The sequence below is a fragment of the Podarcis gaigeae genome (genome assembly GCF_964106915.1).
Source record: "Podarcis gaigeae genome assembly, chromosome: 5".
In the NCBI taxonomy this organism is placed as follows: Eukaryota; Metazoa; Chordata; class Lepidosauria; order Squamata; family Lacertidae; genus Podarcis; species Podarcis gaigeae.
In genome coordinates this window covers 98,925,821-98,943,064 of record NC_139681.1, presented here as the reverse complement: position 1 = coordinate 98,943,064, position 17,244 = coordinate 98,925,821, and the positions used below count along the sequence as shown (strand labels likewise).

Sequence of the window (17,244 nt, the reverse complement as noted above, 5' to 3'; positions counted from 1 at the left end):
TTTGAAAGAAAATGTTATGAAAATGATATATAGATGGTATCTGACCCCAGTCAAACTTGCAAAAATATACCACTTGTCTGATAACAAATGTTGGAAGTGTAAGGAAAATGAAGGAACATTCTTTCACCTCTGGTGGACTTGCCCTAGAGTGAAGGCTTTCTGGGAAATGATATATAATGAGTTGGAAAAGGTATTTAAGTATACCTTCCCTAAGAAACCAGAGGCCTTTCTTTTGGGTATTGTCGGCCAGAATGTGTCAAAGAAGGACCGAACATTCTTTATGTATGCAACAACGGCAGCAAGGATACTCATCGCTAAGCACTGGAAAACTCAAGATCTACCCACACTGGAAGAGTGGCAGATGCAACTGATAGACTACATGGAACTGGCCGAGATGACCGGCAGAATCCGAGACCTGGGAGAGGAGAGGATGGAAGAAGATTGGAAGAAATTTAAGACTTATTTACAAAAATATTGTAAATTGTATGAATGTTAAGAAGGATGCTAGAGTATAAACAACTTGGCACCATTGAGCTTAAGGAAGTGAATTATGAGGATAACATAAATTTAAGAAATGATAAAAATTTTGGAATATATTGGTTATGTCTAAACTTTTTAAGATTTGAATAAAAGGATAGCTAAAACTAGAGATATAACATTGGAAAATTAATTATGAAGATTAAAAATAAGGGGATAAATTTGCTGAATAAAATTACAACCAGGAATGCAGGAGCGGGAGATGTGAGGGAGTCCAAAGAAGTGAAAAGATCTATGTTAAAAGATGTGATATTGTATTGTTTTATTGGCATTGTGATTTAAACAAAAAATTGTTAATAAAAATATTTTTTTAAAAAATGAAAACTGATTGGCAACCAGTGTAGTCGGGCCAGGATTGCTGTTATTTGCTCAAACTGTCTTGCCCCAGTGGCTGGCAAATTCTGCACCAGCTGAAGTTTCCGAACTGTCTTCAGAGCAAGCCACACAGGTTTTCTTCTTCTTTGGCCACCCCTCGAAGCCGAGTAAGATTGTCTTCCATAAACAGGGTTTAACAATGAGTCCATAAGTGACTGTGGAGGCCAGTTCTGGATCCACACGTCCTTCCACAGTGGGAACAGAGGTTTCCGGGCAGGAGTTGATCACAGTGTGGATTTGCCAAGTGTGCCTTCCTCTTCGCACGTTTATCTCTTGCGTCCTGAGTTCAGGTGTCTTCAAAGCCCACAACACCTTTGGTCAAGGCTGTTCTCCAATTGGAGCGCTCGCAGGCCAGTGTTTCCCAATTGTTGGTGTTTATACTACATTTTTAGAGATTTGCCTTGAGACAATCTTTAAACCTCTTTTGTTGACCACCAGCATTACACTTTTCATTTTTAATTTCGGAATAGAGTAGTTGCTTTGGAAGGCGATCATCAGGCATCCGCACAACATGACCAGTCCAATAAAGTTGATGTTGAAGAATCATTGCTTTGACATGGGTGATCTTTGCTTCTTCCAGTACATTGATATTAGTCCGTCTGTCTTCCCAAGTGATGCATACAAATTGTCAGAGGCACCGTTGATGGAATCTTTCGAGGAGTTGGAGATGGCGTTTATAAGTGGTCCTTGTTTCACAAGCATACAACACATTGCAGTAATCTAACCCAGAGCTTACAATTGACAACAGAAGTTAAGCTCTCCCTGTCCAGACAGGGGCACAGCTAGGCCACCAGCCAAAGCTGATGGAAGGATTTCAGTGCCACTAAGACCACCTGGGCCTTGAGTGACAGCAAAGGAAGTACCCCCATTTTTGAAATGTTGTTTGTCAATTTACATAATTTGCATTGTTTGGATTCACATTCGTTTGCTCGTTGTGAGCTGACATGGGGGACTTTTGGGGCCGAAAGGCAGAATATAAAGAGAAAGGCAACATAACATAATATAGGAAATGAATTCGGAGACTTCCAAGAGATAGCTGCAGAAACTAACCCTCACTGTTTTATGCCAGGGGTGATTGTTGTTGTTGTTGCTTAGTCGTTTAGTCGTGTCGGCCTCTTTGTGACCCCCTGGACCAGAGCACGCCTGCTTTTCCCAGTAGTGATGTATGGAAGTGAGAGGTGGACCATAAAGAAGGCTGATCGCCGAAGAATGGATGCTTTTGAATTCTGGTGCTGGAGGAGACTCTTGAGAGTCCCATGGACTGCAAGAAGATCAAACCTCTCCATTCTGAAGGAAATCAGCCCTGAGTGCTCACTGGAAGGACAGATCCTGAAGCTGAAGCTCCAATACTTTGGCCACCTCATGAGAAGAGAAGACTCCCTGGAAAAGACCCAGATGTTGGGAAAGGTGGAGGGCACAAGGAGAAGGGGACGACAGAGGACGAGATGGTGGGACAGTGTTCTTGAAGGTACCAGCATGAGTTTGACCAAACTGCGGGAGGCAGTGGAAGACAGAAGGGCCTGGCATGCTCTGGTCCAGGGGGTCACAAAGAGTCGGACACGACTAAACGACTAAACAACAACAACAACAATAAACGATAGCAAGTGAAACTGCTTTCTCTGCTGTTTGTCTGTGGCTGATGGGAGAGACAGTCCAAAACACCTGGATTACTTTGGTTTCCCACAACCAGTATTCAGAAGCTGCTTCCAGATGTGGATACACACAAGTGGGGAAAACAGGGGTTCAGGCCAAGGTAAGGGACAACATAAAGTATAATACATAAAGCAAATCAGGTTCAACAAACGTACCCACAATTACAAAACATACAGTGCAAACTCCAGAGTTATCAGCGTAAGTCCAAAACTAAAATGACATCTTTTTTCAAATCTCTGGCACAAGAAAGTTCCTGGAAGTGGCGGAGCAGCTGTGGCAAAAGGACTGGAGGCCAGTAATCCCAGTTTCAGAGGAAAACTCCTTCTTCAGCTGAGAACAATACACAACAGCAACCCAAGCCAAACTGTAAGAAACAAACTTTCCGAGGCCGTGAGCATGCTGACTCACCCTGTCAGGTTAGTAAGGTCCCGCAAAGGGTACAAGGCAGGTGTCTGCTGCAAACTGGCCGGCACAGCATAGAGGGAGCCATCTAGTGAGCATTTATAGGGAACATAGAAGAAATAACAGAGGCTTCTGAAAGAGGCATTCCAAGAAGCAACCCAGATCAAAAGAAGCATTCAGCCCATGCGGCGCAATCGTGTCAAAGAGATGAACGAACTTAATTTCTTGTCTTAAGAGTATTGATTCTGTTGTATAGGTCAGATTTCAATCACCAAATGGTGAAAAATTATATGTGCTTTTTCTGAAGGTGATGTTCCCCCGGAAGGGAATTTATCAAGGCACTCCTAAAGCAGGTGGACACGAGTGGCACTGTGGGTTAAACCACAGAGCCTAGGACTTGCCGATCAGAAGGTCGGCGGTTCGAATCCCCGCGACGGGGTGAGCTCCCGTTGCTCAGTCCCTGCTCCTGCCAACCTAGCAGTTCGAAAGCACGTCAAAGTGCAAGTAGATAAATAGGTTGCAAGCAGGAAGGTAAACGGCGTTTTCGTGCCCTGCTCTGGTTTGCCAGAAGCGGATTCATCATGCTGGCCACATGACCCAGAAGCTGTACGCCAGCTCCCTTGGCCAATAAAGCGAGATGAGCGCCGCAACCCCAGAGTCGGCCACAACTGGACCTAATGGTCAGGGGTCCCTTTACCTTTACCTAAAGCGGGATGTACAGTACTTATCTGTGTATAAGACTAGGTTTTTCTCTTTAAAAATCATGCTAAAAAGTAGGGGTCGTCTTATACATGGATAGTGCATAAGGTAGACATTTGATTGCTTGCTGCCACGGCTGCCAGTGGCTATTGGGTGTGTTATTGGTTGCTGCGTCAAGGGCTAGTGTTGATTGGCTGATGCTGCGGCAATTAGGCGGGTGATTGGCAGCTTCTGCTGGCGAGGGGACAGACGAGAGGCAGCAACGCGTGTTGGTGAGCGATTTTTGGCAATCCTCCCTCCCCCCCAAAAATGCTCAACAACTCCTTATAGATGGGAAAATAGGGTATGTTTTGTAATTGCGGGTACCTTTCTTGAACCTTATTTGCTTTATATATTATACTTTATATTGCACCTTACCTGGGCCTGAACCCCTGTCCCCCCCCCCACTTGTGTATATTTTCATACAGTGGGGTCCCCACTTTTGTGCCACCAACTGTGGAGGCAAAGCATAGCAATCCTGGCTAGTTGCCATCAATAGTTCTCTCCTCCTCCGTGAATTTGCCCAATCCTCTTTTAAAGCCATCTCAGTTGTTGCTCATCACTGCTTCTTGTGGGAGTGAGTTCCACAGGTTAATGGAGGACATTATTCTATCCATCCTGCGTCTTCCAAATTTCAGCTTCATTGGGTACCCACAAATCCTAGCATTAGGGGAGAGGGCTTCCCTCTTCTTCCTTTTCTTCTTCTTCTTCTTCTTCTTCTTCTTCTTCTTCTTCTTCTTCTTCTTCTTCTTCTTCTTCTTCCTCCTCCTCCTCCTCCTCCTCCTCCTCCTCCTCCTCCTCCAGGAAAATATCCCCAGAGTCCCATCCCTCCAGGGCAGCCCCTTGCACTCTCCTTCTGGGCGCACAAACAGAAAACTGCTCTTCCGAAGCCCTGGCTTCCTGTGTGACTCATCCCTGCCACCCACCTCACCCCGGTTTCACCCCACGGTGCTGACGCAGGCACCCTGCTGATAGCAGAGCTGTTTCCAGAGTGTTTTCAGCCTGGGGGATTAGACAACAAAGAGGGGCTGGTGGGGGGGGCGGAGAGAGAGAGGCAACACAATTTGAAGCTCAGATCACAGGAACGACAGCGGCAGTCAGAAGGGAAAGATTCTCTGGCAGAGCGGTCAAGAGAGGCTGTTGCTGCTTCTTTTTAAGCAGATTGCCTGGTTTCTCTTCACAGGTATCTGTGCAGAAGCTCCGTGCACAGCACTTAAACGTGGAGGGGAAAGCAAGGCTGCATCTGCTACCATCACCCTGGCCTGCAAGCGTTCACAGAATCATAGAATCTGAGAGCGGGAAGGGACCCCGAAGGACATCTAGTCCAACCCCTTGCAATGCAGGATTCTCAGCTAAAGCCCTTTGTGGCTTAGGGCCCTCATATTTATGGGACCACCTCTCCTGGTCTGCCCCGCAGAGGATCTTAAGGTCCATGAATAATCATAGTTTAGAGGTCCCGGGCCCTAAGGAAGTCAGGCTATCCTCCGCCAGGGTCAGGGCCTTCTCAGTGATGGCTCCGACCTGGTGGAATGCTCTGTCCCAGGAGACCAGGGCCCTGCAGGATTTAACCTCCTTCTGCCAGGCCTGTAAGACAGAGCTATACCACCTGGCTTTCAATTTGAACTTAGCCTGATCTTTTATACCCCTTCCTTCCCTCCCCTCCCCTTTTTATGAAGATTCCCTGCTCTGGGATCCCACAGCTAATTCTGCCCTGGTCTCCTCACTGGCCCAAATAGGACTAATTTAGCCAGCTAGCCCTGGTGATCATCTAATGTTTACTGGATGGATTTCCCCCCTAAATTGATTTTTGAATTCTGAATTTACTGTTATTCACGTTTTATACTGTATTTTATGCTGTTTTTGTTGCATCAATTAAGTGTTTTAAATTTGTTGTTAGCTGCCCTGAGCCCAGTTTTGAACCGGAAAGGGCAGTGTATAATTAAATTATTATTATTATTATTATTATTATTATTATTATTATTATTATTATTAGCACCCGTGGCAGTGGGCCATCCAACTTCTGCTTAAAAATCTCCAAGGAAAACTTGTCTTTCACCTGAGGCTCCACACTGCTAAAAGTGGAGGGATTCACTAGTGGCTTGCATCATTCTCAAGACAGTTTGTAAACAGAATAGAGGCATGGAACACCGATGTGGTAGGAACCAGCGTGCTGCTCTACGCGGTATTTATGGGAGAAAAAAAAACCTTGCCACTTTTTCAGTCTGTTTTGAATGCAACAGGCAGCATGCAACACCCTACGCCCCCACATCAAGCCCCCGTCCGAAAGAAGAGGCTGATTGTGGACGCTGGGTCCTGTCTGCCATCTCTCCCCAACTCTGACCTGTTGCGTCCGCGGCTTGTAAGGCGAGCTGTTCTCCAAGTCAGCCAGGATGCTGGTCAAGGAGTCAATTTCCGCGTCCAGACTGGAACGCCTCTCCTCCAGGGTTTTGCCGCCGGCGCTGACCTAGACGAAGGGGAAAGGAACACACAAAGAAATGAAGGAATGCCGTGGAGAAACCATTTGGCATTAAGGGTGTAAAAAATGAGGAACTGACAGGTGGAGTAAGAGGTGAATTTATGGCCTGGGGGGTCTTCTGCACAGCCCATTTTTTGGGGGGGGAGTTCTCTTCATTCACTGGACCATAAAGAAGGCTGATCACTGAATAATTGATGCTTTTGAATTATGGTGCTGGAGGAGACCTATAAAGCCCTAAAGAACCTCGGTCCAGTATATCTAAAGGAGTGTCTCCACCCCCATCATTCTGTCCAGACACTGAGGTCCAGCTCCGAGGGCCTTTTGCCAGTTCCCTGCCTGTGAGAAGTGAGGTTACAGGGAACCAGGCAGAGGGCCTTCTCGGTGGTGGTGCCCGCCCTGTGGAACACGCTCCCACTAGATGTCAAGGAAATAAACAACTATCTGAGTTTTAGACACCTGAAGGCAGCCCTGTTTCGGGAAGTTTTTAATGCCTGATGTTCTATTGTGCTTTTAATTCTGTTGGTAGCCACCCAGGATGGCTGGGGAAACCCAGCCAGATGGGCAGGGTATAAATAATAGATGATGATGATGATGATGATGACGACGATGATGATAACGACAACAGTTCCTCTGTGATAAAAACAACTTGGAATCCAAAGAATTTGGAAACAATCTAGGAAAAGGTGATAATAATGGCGACGTCTCACCAACAACCTGAGAACAACCAGGAAAAAAATGCTGCAGTATTGTCTGCTGCTGGCAGAGTCTCAGGCAAGAGATGATCCCAACTCTACCTGGAAAGGTCAGGATTGGAACCCAGGACCCAGGATTGGAACCCAGGACCCAGGACAGAGCTCCCCCTTTCCCCAGCTTAAGAGCGCAGACGCGTCTCTCAAGGGGTGGGGTTACGGTGTGTTCTGGGGCGGCATTGCAGGGTGTGATTCTGCAACGCCTTCAGCAATTTGAAGGGTGGTGCTTTAAGCTGCCTCATACCAGACCAGGCCGTCGATTGAGTTCCGTGTTGCCTACACTGACTGGCAGCAGCCCCCCCCCCCCCCAGGCAGGGGACTCAACCTGGGTTGTTCTGCATTCAAAGCAGATCCTCTGCTATTGTGCTACAGCCCGCCTCACTCGTGCACGGTGGAGAACAGGGGTGTCAAAAGCAAGTCCCCATTTTGCTCTGCAAGGAGCTGGGGGCTTTGTTCTGCACCAAAGTGAGCGCCTCAAAATCTGGCTTATTGGGTGGTAATAGAAGATGTTCTTGGGCAGCAGGGGGGAAAAATTTGGGGGGGGGGGACGCTCCCCTTGCCCAGCAGTTCCACCAAGGCCCTTTGGATCTCAGACAATGAAGCATCAATTTACAACCGCTGTCAAGACACTGATGGGTTAATAATAATAATAATAATTTATTATTTATACCCCGCCCATCTGGCTGAGTTTTCCCCAGCCACTCTGGGCGGCTCCCAATCAGTGTTAAAAACAGTACAGCATTACATATTAAAAACTTCCCTGAACAGGGCTGCCTTAAGATGTCTTTGTTTATCTCTTTGACATCTGATGGGAGGGCGTTCCACAGGGCGGGCGCCGCTACCGAGAAGGCCCTCTGTCTGGTTCCCTGTAGCCTCACTTCTCGCAATGAGGGAACCGCCAGAAGGCCCTCGGCGCTGGATCTCAGAATCCGGGCTGAACGATGGGGGTGGAGACGCTCCTTCAGGTATACAGGACCGAGGCCGTTTAGGGCTTTAAAGGTCAGCACCAACACTTTGAATCGTGCTCGGAAACGTACTGGGAGCCAATGCAGATCTCTCAGAACCGGTGTTATGTGGTCCCGGCGGCCACTCCCAGTCACCAGTCTCGCTGCCGCATTCTGGATTAATTGCAGTTTCCGGGTCACCTTCAAAGGTAGCCCCACGTAGAGCGCGTTGCAGTAGTCCAAGCGTGAGATAACTAGAGCATGCACCACTCTGGCGAGACAGTCCGCGGGGAGGTAGGGTCTTAGCCTGCGTACCAGGTGGAGCTGGTAGACAGCTGCCCTGGACACAGAGTTAATCTGCGCCTCCATGGACAGCTGTGAGTCCAAAATGACTCCCAGGCTGCGCACCTGGTCCTTCAGGGGCACAGTTGCCCCATTCAGGACCAGGGAATCCTCCACACCTGCCCACCTCCTGTCCCCCAAAAACAGTACTTCTGTCTTGTCAGGATTCAACCTCAATCTGTTAGCCGCCATCCAATTGGGGTTATTTAATTCCCCAATAATAATAAATTATTGGAAAAAACGAGGAGAGCAGAGTAAGGAAGGAAGCAGTCTGGATGCAATGTTCCTCATCCAATGGCATTTCAGGCCCGGCTCAATCGAGAGGAATCGCTGCTCTCCTGGTTAGCAGGGCGACTTGGGTACATTCTCACAGTTGACTCAAGAGGGATCATGTCCCCATTTTTAAAGGGCAGCGGCCGCCATGCCTTGCTCCACTGCCGCTCCCCCACCTCCTTCTCAGCACGCAAATATGCAGCACATCTTATCTTCATCACATGCACGAAAGTGGGTCCAAAAATGTTGGTTTGCTAACAGTGTTTCATAGATAGACATTGCTTCGCCCAGAGACACTGGGCAACAGATATAAGGACACAATATAGATCTTAACCTCTGGGAGAAACTTTGGGAAAGCGCCCCAAAATTTACTGCATGTTATACACCAAAAGAGAATTATTTGAAAATGATTCATAGATGGTAACAAATGCCACGTAGGTTGGCTAAGATTTATGAAACAGAATCAGATATGTGTTGGAAGTGTAACGAAGCAGAGAGAGACTTTTTTCACATGTGGTGGACATGAAAAAATGTAAAAGTATATTGGGAAATGATTTGTAATGAATTGAAAAACATGTTTGAAACTACTTTCCCCCCCAAACCAGAGTCCTTCCTGTTGGGAATAACCCTGACAGAAACTCCTAGGTGACAGAAAAGGTTATTTATTTATGTATGCAACAACTGCGGCTTGTGTTTTGTTAGCCCCAACTAAGGAGGATTGGCAACTTAAATTGACAGAATATGAAGAACTTGCACATTCAACATGTAGAATAAGAGAGCAAGAAGAACATATATTTAAAGAAGAGTAGAATACATTTATTGAATATCTGGAAAATAACTGTAGATACCTGAAAACACTGGCAGCAGTAAGATCAAATTCAACAGAGTAAATGGTTTTTTATGGATGTAAAAGTGGAAAACTGATTTGAATGGTTACAGTAAAATATTCAGGAATGTACAGTATGATACTTAAAATGAACCATGGAAGGAGAAGAAGGGAAGTCACTGGATATTTTGAAGTTCGCAAAATGTTTATTTTGAAATGTAAAATTGAAAACTCCATAAAAATTATATATAAAGAAGAATTCTAAAATGAAACCTACCCTCGGGGGACTTTAACTCTGCTTTCTGGGGAATTATATTAATGAATCAACACTGGATGCATTTGGCCAACAGCAAATGCAGGAAAAATAAGAGACCCATGGACGTTATCTCGGTCGCAGGGAGGCGGAATAACACAGAGAAACTACTTTGCACATCAAATCGGTTTATGTTGTTGTAAAGACAACTCATTATTGCTTGGCTAGAATTAAAGCTGCATCTGGCTTGGAAATTATAGTGTTTTGGGGGAAAACCTCTGTGTCTTGGGGTGTGTTTTCGGCGTTAGATGGAATAGGAGGTGGTGCGGCATTTTCTCCCCCCCCCAAAAAAAACAAACCCCAGCTCCTTTGCCCCCCACTTGCGTCCCATCTGGGGATGAAGATCAAGACCCAGGCCCATCCAAAAAGGTCATTAAACCTTTTCCCGGCAGCAGCGCTCTTTCTGACGGAGAACAGCTCCAGAGGATATTGCCTCTTCTCTCCCCTTTTAATTAATAAAATTACAGCCCAGAGCTCATTATCGATAATTATGGCCACTGCGAGAGCTTCCCGTTTCTTTGCTGGCTCCCACCCCCGCCGACCTTAATCCTGTTCCAAATGCAGCATGAATTAGCGTTTAATTAGCCATTAAATAGAATTAACGGTCTCTGGCGGCAAGGTGGCACGCCGAACAATCGGAGGAGGAGGAGGAGAAGGGAGGCTTCCTGGCACAGGACAAGTCCAGCAGCCGCGACTGGGGGGAGATTCTCAACAAACCAGAAGCCCTCATTCTCAGCCAGTCGACAGAATGTCACCAACGGGTCAGGCAGAGACAGCATCCAAATGCGCTCGTCGCCGCAGAAAATATTTCTGATGGGAATTCCATCTTCACCCTCGATAACTGAGCTGTGGGAGAACTCACCCTGCCAAGTCTCATCTTCTCAGAGAACTGAGACCCCCAGGGGTCATCGAGTCCAACCCCCTGCCAAGCAGGAAACGCCATCAGAGCACTCCTGACATATGGTTGTCAGAGCACTCCTGACATATGGTTGTCAAGCCTCTGCTTAAAGCCTCTGCTTAAAGACCTCCAAAGAAGGAGACTCCACCACACTCCTTGGCAGCAAATTCCACTGTCGAACAGCTGTTAACGGTCAGGAAGTTCTTCCTAATGTTTAGGATAACATGTATAACATGCAGTAGATTTGGGGGCGCTTTCCCAAAGTTTTGCTTTAAGGAAAGGCAAGAGGCAACAGTTGGGTGATTCAATATAAGGCAGCCTCTTCTGCCCCAGATGTGACCAGTTCAACCAGGCCTTGGGCTGATTCATATCTTGCAGCCTTTTAAACAGATCTGTGGGGAGGAGGGCTATTGTATTGTTCTTTGGGTTCCATTATTTGCTGTATTTTATCTTAAAAAAACAGCATCTTAAAAAGCAGAGACATCACCTTGCCAACAAAGGCCCATATAGTTCAAGCTATGGTTTTCCCAGTAGCGATCATCTAGTCCAACCCCCTGTAATGCAGGAATCTTTTCCCCACTGTGTGTCTCGAACCCATAACCCTGGGATTAAGCATCTCGTGCTCTGCCAGCTGAACTATCCTGGGTCTTCTTTACAGGAAGGAAGAGGCTGAGGGCTTTTCTGACTTCCTTTTGCCCCACTGCTTCCCCCTGGGGAAATCTTCTCTTTGCGCTCAATCGAAGCAAACACCAATTCAGTTTTTTCTCCCCCAGATTGCCATTTGGTCTGGTCTAAAGAGCAGGTTTTCCCAGGGAAAGGGGAAAACCACCTGAACCCAAGCCTTGCTTTCTAGGCACACTGTAAGCGGAAATGGGGGCATGCAGAGACATCACCTTGCCAACAAAGGTCCATATAGTAAAAGCTCTGGTTTTCCCAGTAGTGATGTATGGAAGTGAGAGCTGGACCATAAAGAAGGCTGATCGCCAAAGAATGGATGCTTTTGAATTCTGGTGCTGGAGGAGACTCTTGAGAGTCCCATGGACTGCAAGAAGATCAAACCTCTCCATTCTGGAGGAAATCAGCCCTGAGTGCTCACTGGAAGGACGGATCCTGAAGCTGAGGCTCCAAGACTTTGGCCACCTCATGAGAAGAGAAGACTCCCTGGAAAAGACCCTGATGTTGGGAAAGATGGAGGGCACGAGGAGAAGGGGACGACAGAGGACGAGATGGTGGGACAGTGTTCTTGAAGCTACCAGCATGAGTTTGACCAAACTGCGGGAGGCAGTGGAAGACAGGAGTGCCTGGCGTGCTCTGGTCCAGGGGGTCACAAAGAGGTGGACTGGACACGACCAAACAGAAAAGCTTCCCTGAGCCACTCTAAGCACCTTCGCTGGGTCTCCGCTGCCACCTGGTCAAATCTTTTCTTTTAAATTGTTCTGTCTCCTTCCCTTCCACCACGGAAATCCATGCAGCTGACAGCATAGAAATGCCAACCATCCAAATAATGTCAAATAAAACCAGCAGCCAGTAACAAAACAAAGCTGCTTATCAGTTCTGAAGTGGGAGGGAGCCCCCCCCCCCAGATCGAAACACAGACCATCCACAAACCTACAATGTGTGACAGTAAGCGCAGTGACCACTTCAGCCTCAGATCTGAAATTGCAAGGTACTGTACTGGTCAGCACTGCAGGGCTGTTGCTGCAAGGCTTAATTGGGTCATACACATGCAACGCTTTCTGGCTAAATGCTGCAGATGGGTATCATCTTCCTTGAGTTGGCAATGGAATAAAATGCCTTCTACTTCTTGGCCGCACCTTTGCAAATCCCTCACCCTGCTGACCCCAACTTAGTGATGTTCATGAGACACCTGGATCTAAACTGACCATTAAGCATATAAGAAAGGCTAAGCTATTTAAACGTGGCAAGAAATGAAACAGAAATTAAAATATTTGAAACAGAGTTTGCAAATAAAGTAGGTAGATTGCTAGTATGGGGGGGAATTAAAAAGGAAAGGAAGACTAACATTATAAGTAAAGTAAATACAAGTGATGGTGTAACATATAATGGGAAAGCATAAGACTGGGATTTTTTTAGATACCGTTCTAAGAAAATAAAAAGAGGCCTGCTGGTCAGTCCAATGGCCCATTTAGCATCTTGTTCTCACTGTGTCCAACCAGATACACTAAAGAGAAACCCACAAGCAGAACTCAAGCACAATTCCTCCACAAATTTGGCCATCACTGCCTCCTGTGGCAGGGAGTTCCACAGTTTAACTACAAGCCACGTGAAGCAGCTCTTTCTTTTGGTGGTCATCACTGCCGCTGTACAGCACCTAGCACCATCGGCACTTGATTCGCCTTGACCACAGCCGGGCACCACAAGAACCCCACCCGTGCCCTTGGCAGCACTATGGACGCCTTCTTACCTGAACATTGAACATGGCCTCATCAGGAGGAGGAGGAAGAAAGGCACTGGGCGGTGGTGGAGGAGGATTCACAAGATCATCAGAAGGAGGTGGAGGTGGTGGTGGCGGTGGTGGGAAGTCACCTATAGATGACAGGAATAATAATAATAATTTTATTATTTGTACCCCACCCATCAATGATCAAGCTGAACGCAAGATAAAAACAATATCCCTCTAGGCCACAGGCTCTCCCAGGGTTTGGCAGGAAAGGAAGGCAAGTGTGGAGGGAACATTCGAGGGCAATCAAAGAAACCTTGAAACATTTCAGTTTAGTACAGGACAGGATAATATCAAAGTACGTAATTTGGTGGGATATACAACCAGAAACAGTATCTTTCTTCAAGAGCACTGGCTATTCTTCTACAATTCTCCACGACATATTGCTCTGAGCAGAGATTTCCAGCTCTGACAAATATGAAAGATTGGAAAATACAAAGGCTTCTTTGTGTTGATGAGGAGAGGAGAGTTAGTTTGTCTCAAATGAGACCTTACCCAGCAAAAGCAAGATCACACCTCTCATTGGGTTTGCACTAAATACTCAAGCTACGTCTGCAAGAGGCTCATTGATAGTTATATTGTGGGAATGATTCATCTTCTTATGTAGCTGCATTCTTTTATACTTTCTGGGTGTCCTGTGACCGTTGTGTTCTGTGTTATAAACCGAGCACTGCTGGGAGCTGTTCCTTTTTGTTTTCCGATGTATATCTTATCAACACAAAATTCAGTATGGCACGAGCAAATTTTTATTCTGAAAGTGTGCTTCAGAGAAAAAAGTCTGAGAAGCAATGCTCTAGCACAGGCACGTCCAACTCCCAAGAGACTGTGATCTACTCGTTGATGGCAGTGATCTACCCATTGACAAGAGTTGTTGATCCTTTTTTGGGAAGGGGTGCCCCAGAGTTGTTGAGCACCCGGGAGATCCCACGATCTACCTGGAACCCCCCCCCCCCCAGATCTACGTGTTGGACATGCCTGCTCTAGCAAAAGCTGGGAGCCTCAGACCCTGCAATTGTCATCTGAGGCCTTTCACAGTGTGCCCGTTCCAGTGGACCTTTCCAGATCCCGGCTAAGCAAGCCGGAGTTCTTAAAAAGCTCTTTCTGTGGCATGGAAAGAGTTTATAAGCCCTCCACTTTGCCTATGGGGCTCTGGGAAAGTTGCGGGATCCCACAAGATACCGTGGGGCCATCTGAGATCTTGGGAAGCCCGTGAGAGATCTCCCACGGCCTCCCAGAAACCTCACACAACTGCCACAGAGCCCAGTAAGGAAAGGAGAGCTGTCAGGGGGACAGTGGCATAGCGTCGGTTGCCTGTGCCCGGGGCAAGGTGCGAAAGAGATGGGGCACTGCAACTCGCTTGTAGTGTGCTCACAGGAAGATCCACCTGTCAGGCCCAGAAGCCGCTGTGCTGCTGGCCTGTTCCCGTACTGATGAGCCTTGCCTGGTTGTTCTCTGGCAGCCCCGGGGCAGGAAGGATCTGGGGGGGGGGGCACCCAGGACAGCAGCAACCTGTTGCACATGGCAGTGGCGCTAGCCATGGCATGAGAAGCATGTGGCATGCCATCACGAGATGCTGAAAGGGGTGGGCAATGAGAGGGGGCTCCATCCTGGCAAGGGAGGGCCTGGCTGCTGGCATGCACCCAAGGAAAGGGGGGCAACTGGCAGGCCTCCAGCTGGCCCCAGCCCACTTGTCGGGGTGCCAGGCGAACTCCGGTCCTTGGTGCAACGTAAATCTTCGACCCAGGCTTTAGAAGACTGAGCACGCTATCCAGCAGAGAAAACACTGCACAGACAGAAGTGGCATGAGAGGCTGTGTGAGCATATTTGCAAGCAGGTTTTATTAAGCGTAAGGTAAAGGTAAAGGGACCCTTGACCATTAGGTCCAGTTGTGACCAACTCTGGGGTTGTGGCGCTCATCTCGCTTTATTGGCTGAAGGAGCCGGCGTACAGAATCATAGAATCATAGAATCATAGAATCCTAGAATCATAGGAGTTGGAAGAGACCACAAGGGCCATCGAGTCCAACCCCCTGCCAAGCAGGAAACACCATCAGAGCACTCCTGACATATGGCTGTCAAGCCTCTGCTTAAAGACCTCCAAAGAAGGAGACTCCACCACACTCCTTGGCAGAAAATTCCACTGTCGAACAGCTCTTACTGTCTGGAAGTTCGTCCTAATGTTTAGGTGGAATCTTTTTTCTTGTAGTTTGGATCCATTGCTCCATGTCCGCTTCTCTGGAGCAGCAGAGCAGCTTCCGGGTCATGTAGCCAGCATGACTGAGCCGCTTCTGGCAAACCAGAGCAGCGCACGGAAACACCATTTACCTTCCTGCTGGAGCGGTACCTATTTATCTACTTGCACTTTGATGTGCTTTCGAACTGCTAGGTTGACAGAAGCGGGGACCGAGCAACGGGAGCTCACCCCATTGCGGGAATTTGAACCACCAACCTTCTGATCAGCAAGTCCTAGGCTCTGTGGTCTAACCCACAGCGCCACCCGTGTCCCTTTTTATTAAGCGTAGATCAGGACAAAAGGAAACATGTCTGATCTCCTTCGTGTCCAAAGCAAAACAGAAAGCTATACACAAATGGAGGTTGCCAGCATGCTGGAATGTAAACAGACATGTGACATGCCACAATTCCACACGTCTGTTCCTTAAGCTGGGACAGAATTCTCACTGCCTGGCTGGCAGTCTGCTATCCACTCGCAGCCCATCCGGCCGCCCCAGAGACGTCCGCTCCATGTTTCCTGCTGCTGCGTGGCCAGAAAAGGGAGCCACTTCCCTCCCAGTTTTGTGGTATCTTTGGCCCACTTTCTGAATTTCCGCTGAGGGCCACGGCCCCTGCTGCCCCCCAATGCTATATCTCCAGAGGGGGAGATCCCAGGGTGTCTTCCCGACCTTGCGTGATGATGCCTTTGTCTGCAAATCCCCAGAACATAAACCCCTCGCATAAATTGCAGGTCTGCTCCGTACCTGTGCGGCGTTCAGAACGCACACTGCACATCACCGGCACCCGACTGAGACCCTGGCGACGGCCAGGGTGCCACTAAATAAAGATGGCTTTATTACAACCTTGACAGCTTGGCGGATGTTTTCTCCCCTTCCCCATAAAGTTCTACGCCTCTGGTATTTGCCTCTCTCGTGCCGAGATATATTCCGGTAGGCTCCCGAACACACGCTGCGGCTGTTTATAGAGATTTGATTATCTACATAAATAATATTGATGTCTGGAACAAGCAGCCCAAGCCGTGATTTAGGAAGCCTTGTCGGTACCAGATGGTTGAAGACGGGGCTCGAGTCTAAACAGGCTCTCCGGGGGGCAGCTTCTCACATATCCCCGCCGTGAGCTTGTCGGCTCTGGTTTTCGTCTTTCAGGTGAGGTACCCTCCTGGAAATCCAAGCTGTTGGAGAGGAGCTGCTCGCAGGATGGGGAAGGCAGTGGCAGGTTTCCTTAACAGCAAGGCAAACATAAGCATGGAGCAAGATCCATCCCTGCTTTGTGTTGGTTTCTAGGTAAAGGTAAAGGGACACCTGAAAGTTAAGTCCAGTCGCGAATGACTCTGGGGTTGTGGCGCTCATCTCACTCTACAGGCCGAGGGAGCCAGCGTTTGACCACAGACAGTTTTTCCAGATCATGTGGCCAGCATGACTAAGCCGCTTCTGGCAGACCACAGAAACGCTGTTTACCTTCCCGCCAGAAGGTACCTATTAATCTACTTGCACTTTGATGTGCTTTTGAACTGCTAGGTTGGCAGGAGCAAGGACCGAGCAACGGGAGCTCACCCCGTCACGGGGATTTGAACCACCGACCTTCCGATCGGCAAGTCCAAGTAGCACAGTGGTTTAAATCACAGCACCACCCGTGTCCCTGCGTTGGTTTCAGTCGACACCTAATTCAAAAATGCCCAAGTGGCACAAAGGAGGCCAAATACAGGAATTTGCAAGGGGATCAAATACCAACTAATCTGAAATCATCACCATCATCATCATCATCATAATTTATTATTTATACCCCACCCATCTGGCTGAGTTTCCCCAGCCACTGGGGGCAGAGCTGGTGCCCAGTGTATATGGCTTTTGTGTACATATTTGAAATCCAATCTCCTCTGTCTCCAAAGGTCTCTTCATAAAGTGCATGCAGAGTGAGGGTCCATACTCTGAGTTGGCTTTTTGGGGGGGGGATTGCAGAGAGGCCTCATTTATTTTTATTGCTGCCTACCACAAACTTGACATGAGCCAACAGTGTGACACGGCAG

At 47.8% G+C, this 17,244-nt stretch overlaps 1 protein-coding gene across 4 annotated transcripts in view; it reads right to left on the bottom strand.

Moving 5' to 3' along the window:
- Positions 1-17,244, bottom strand: part of LPP (LIM domain containing preferred translocation partner in lipoma) — a 281,558-nt gene that overhangs the window by 108,285 nt on the left and 156,029 nt on the right. For all 4 annotated transcript variants that reach the window (XM_083739588.1, XM_083739585.1, XM_083739587.1 and 1 more), the window contains 2 exons: positions 12,952-13,073; positions 6,047-6,169 (listed from right to left, as the gene is read on the bottom strand). In XM_083739588.1, coding sequence (XP_083595714.1) covers positions 6,047-6,169; positions 12,952-13,073 — 245 coding nt within the window. The remainder of the gene's footprint in view (positions 1-6,046; positions 6,170-12,951; positions 13,074-17,244) is intronic.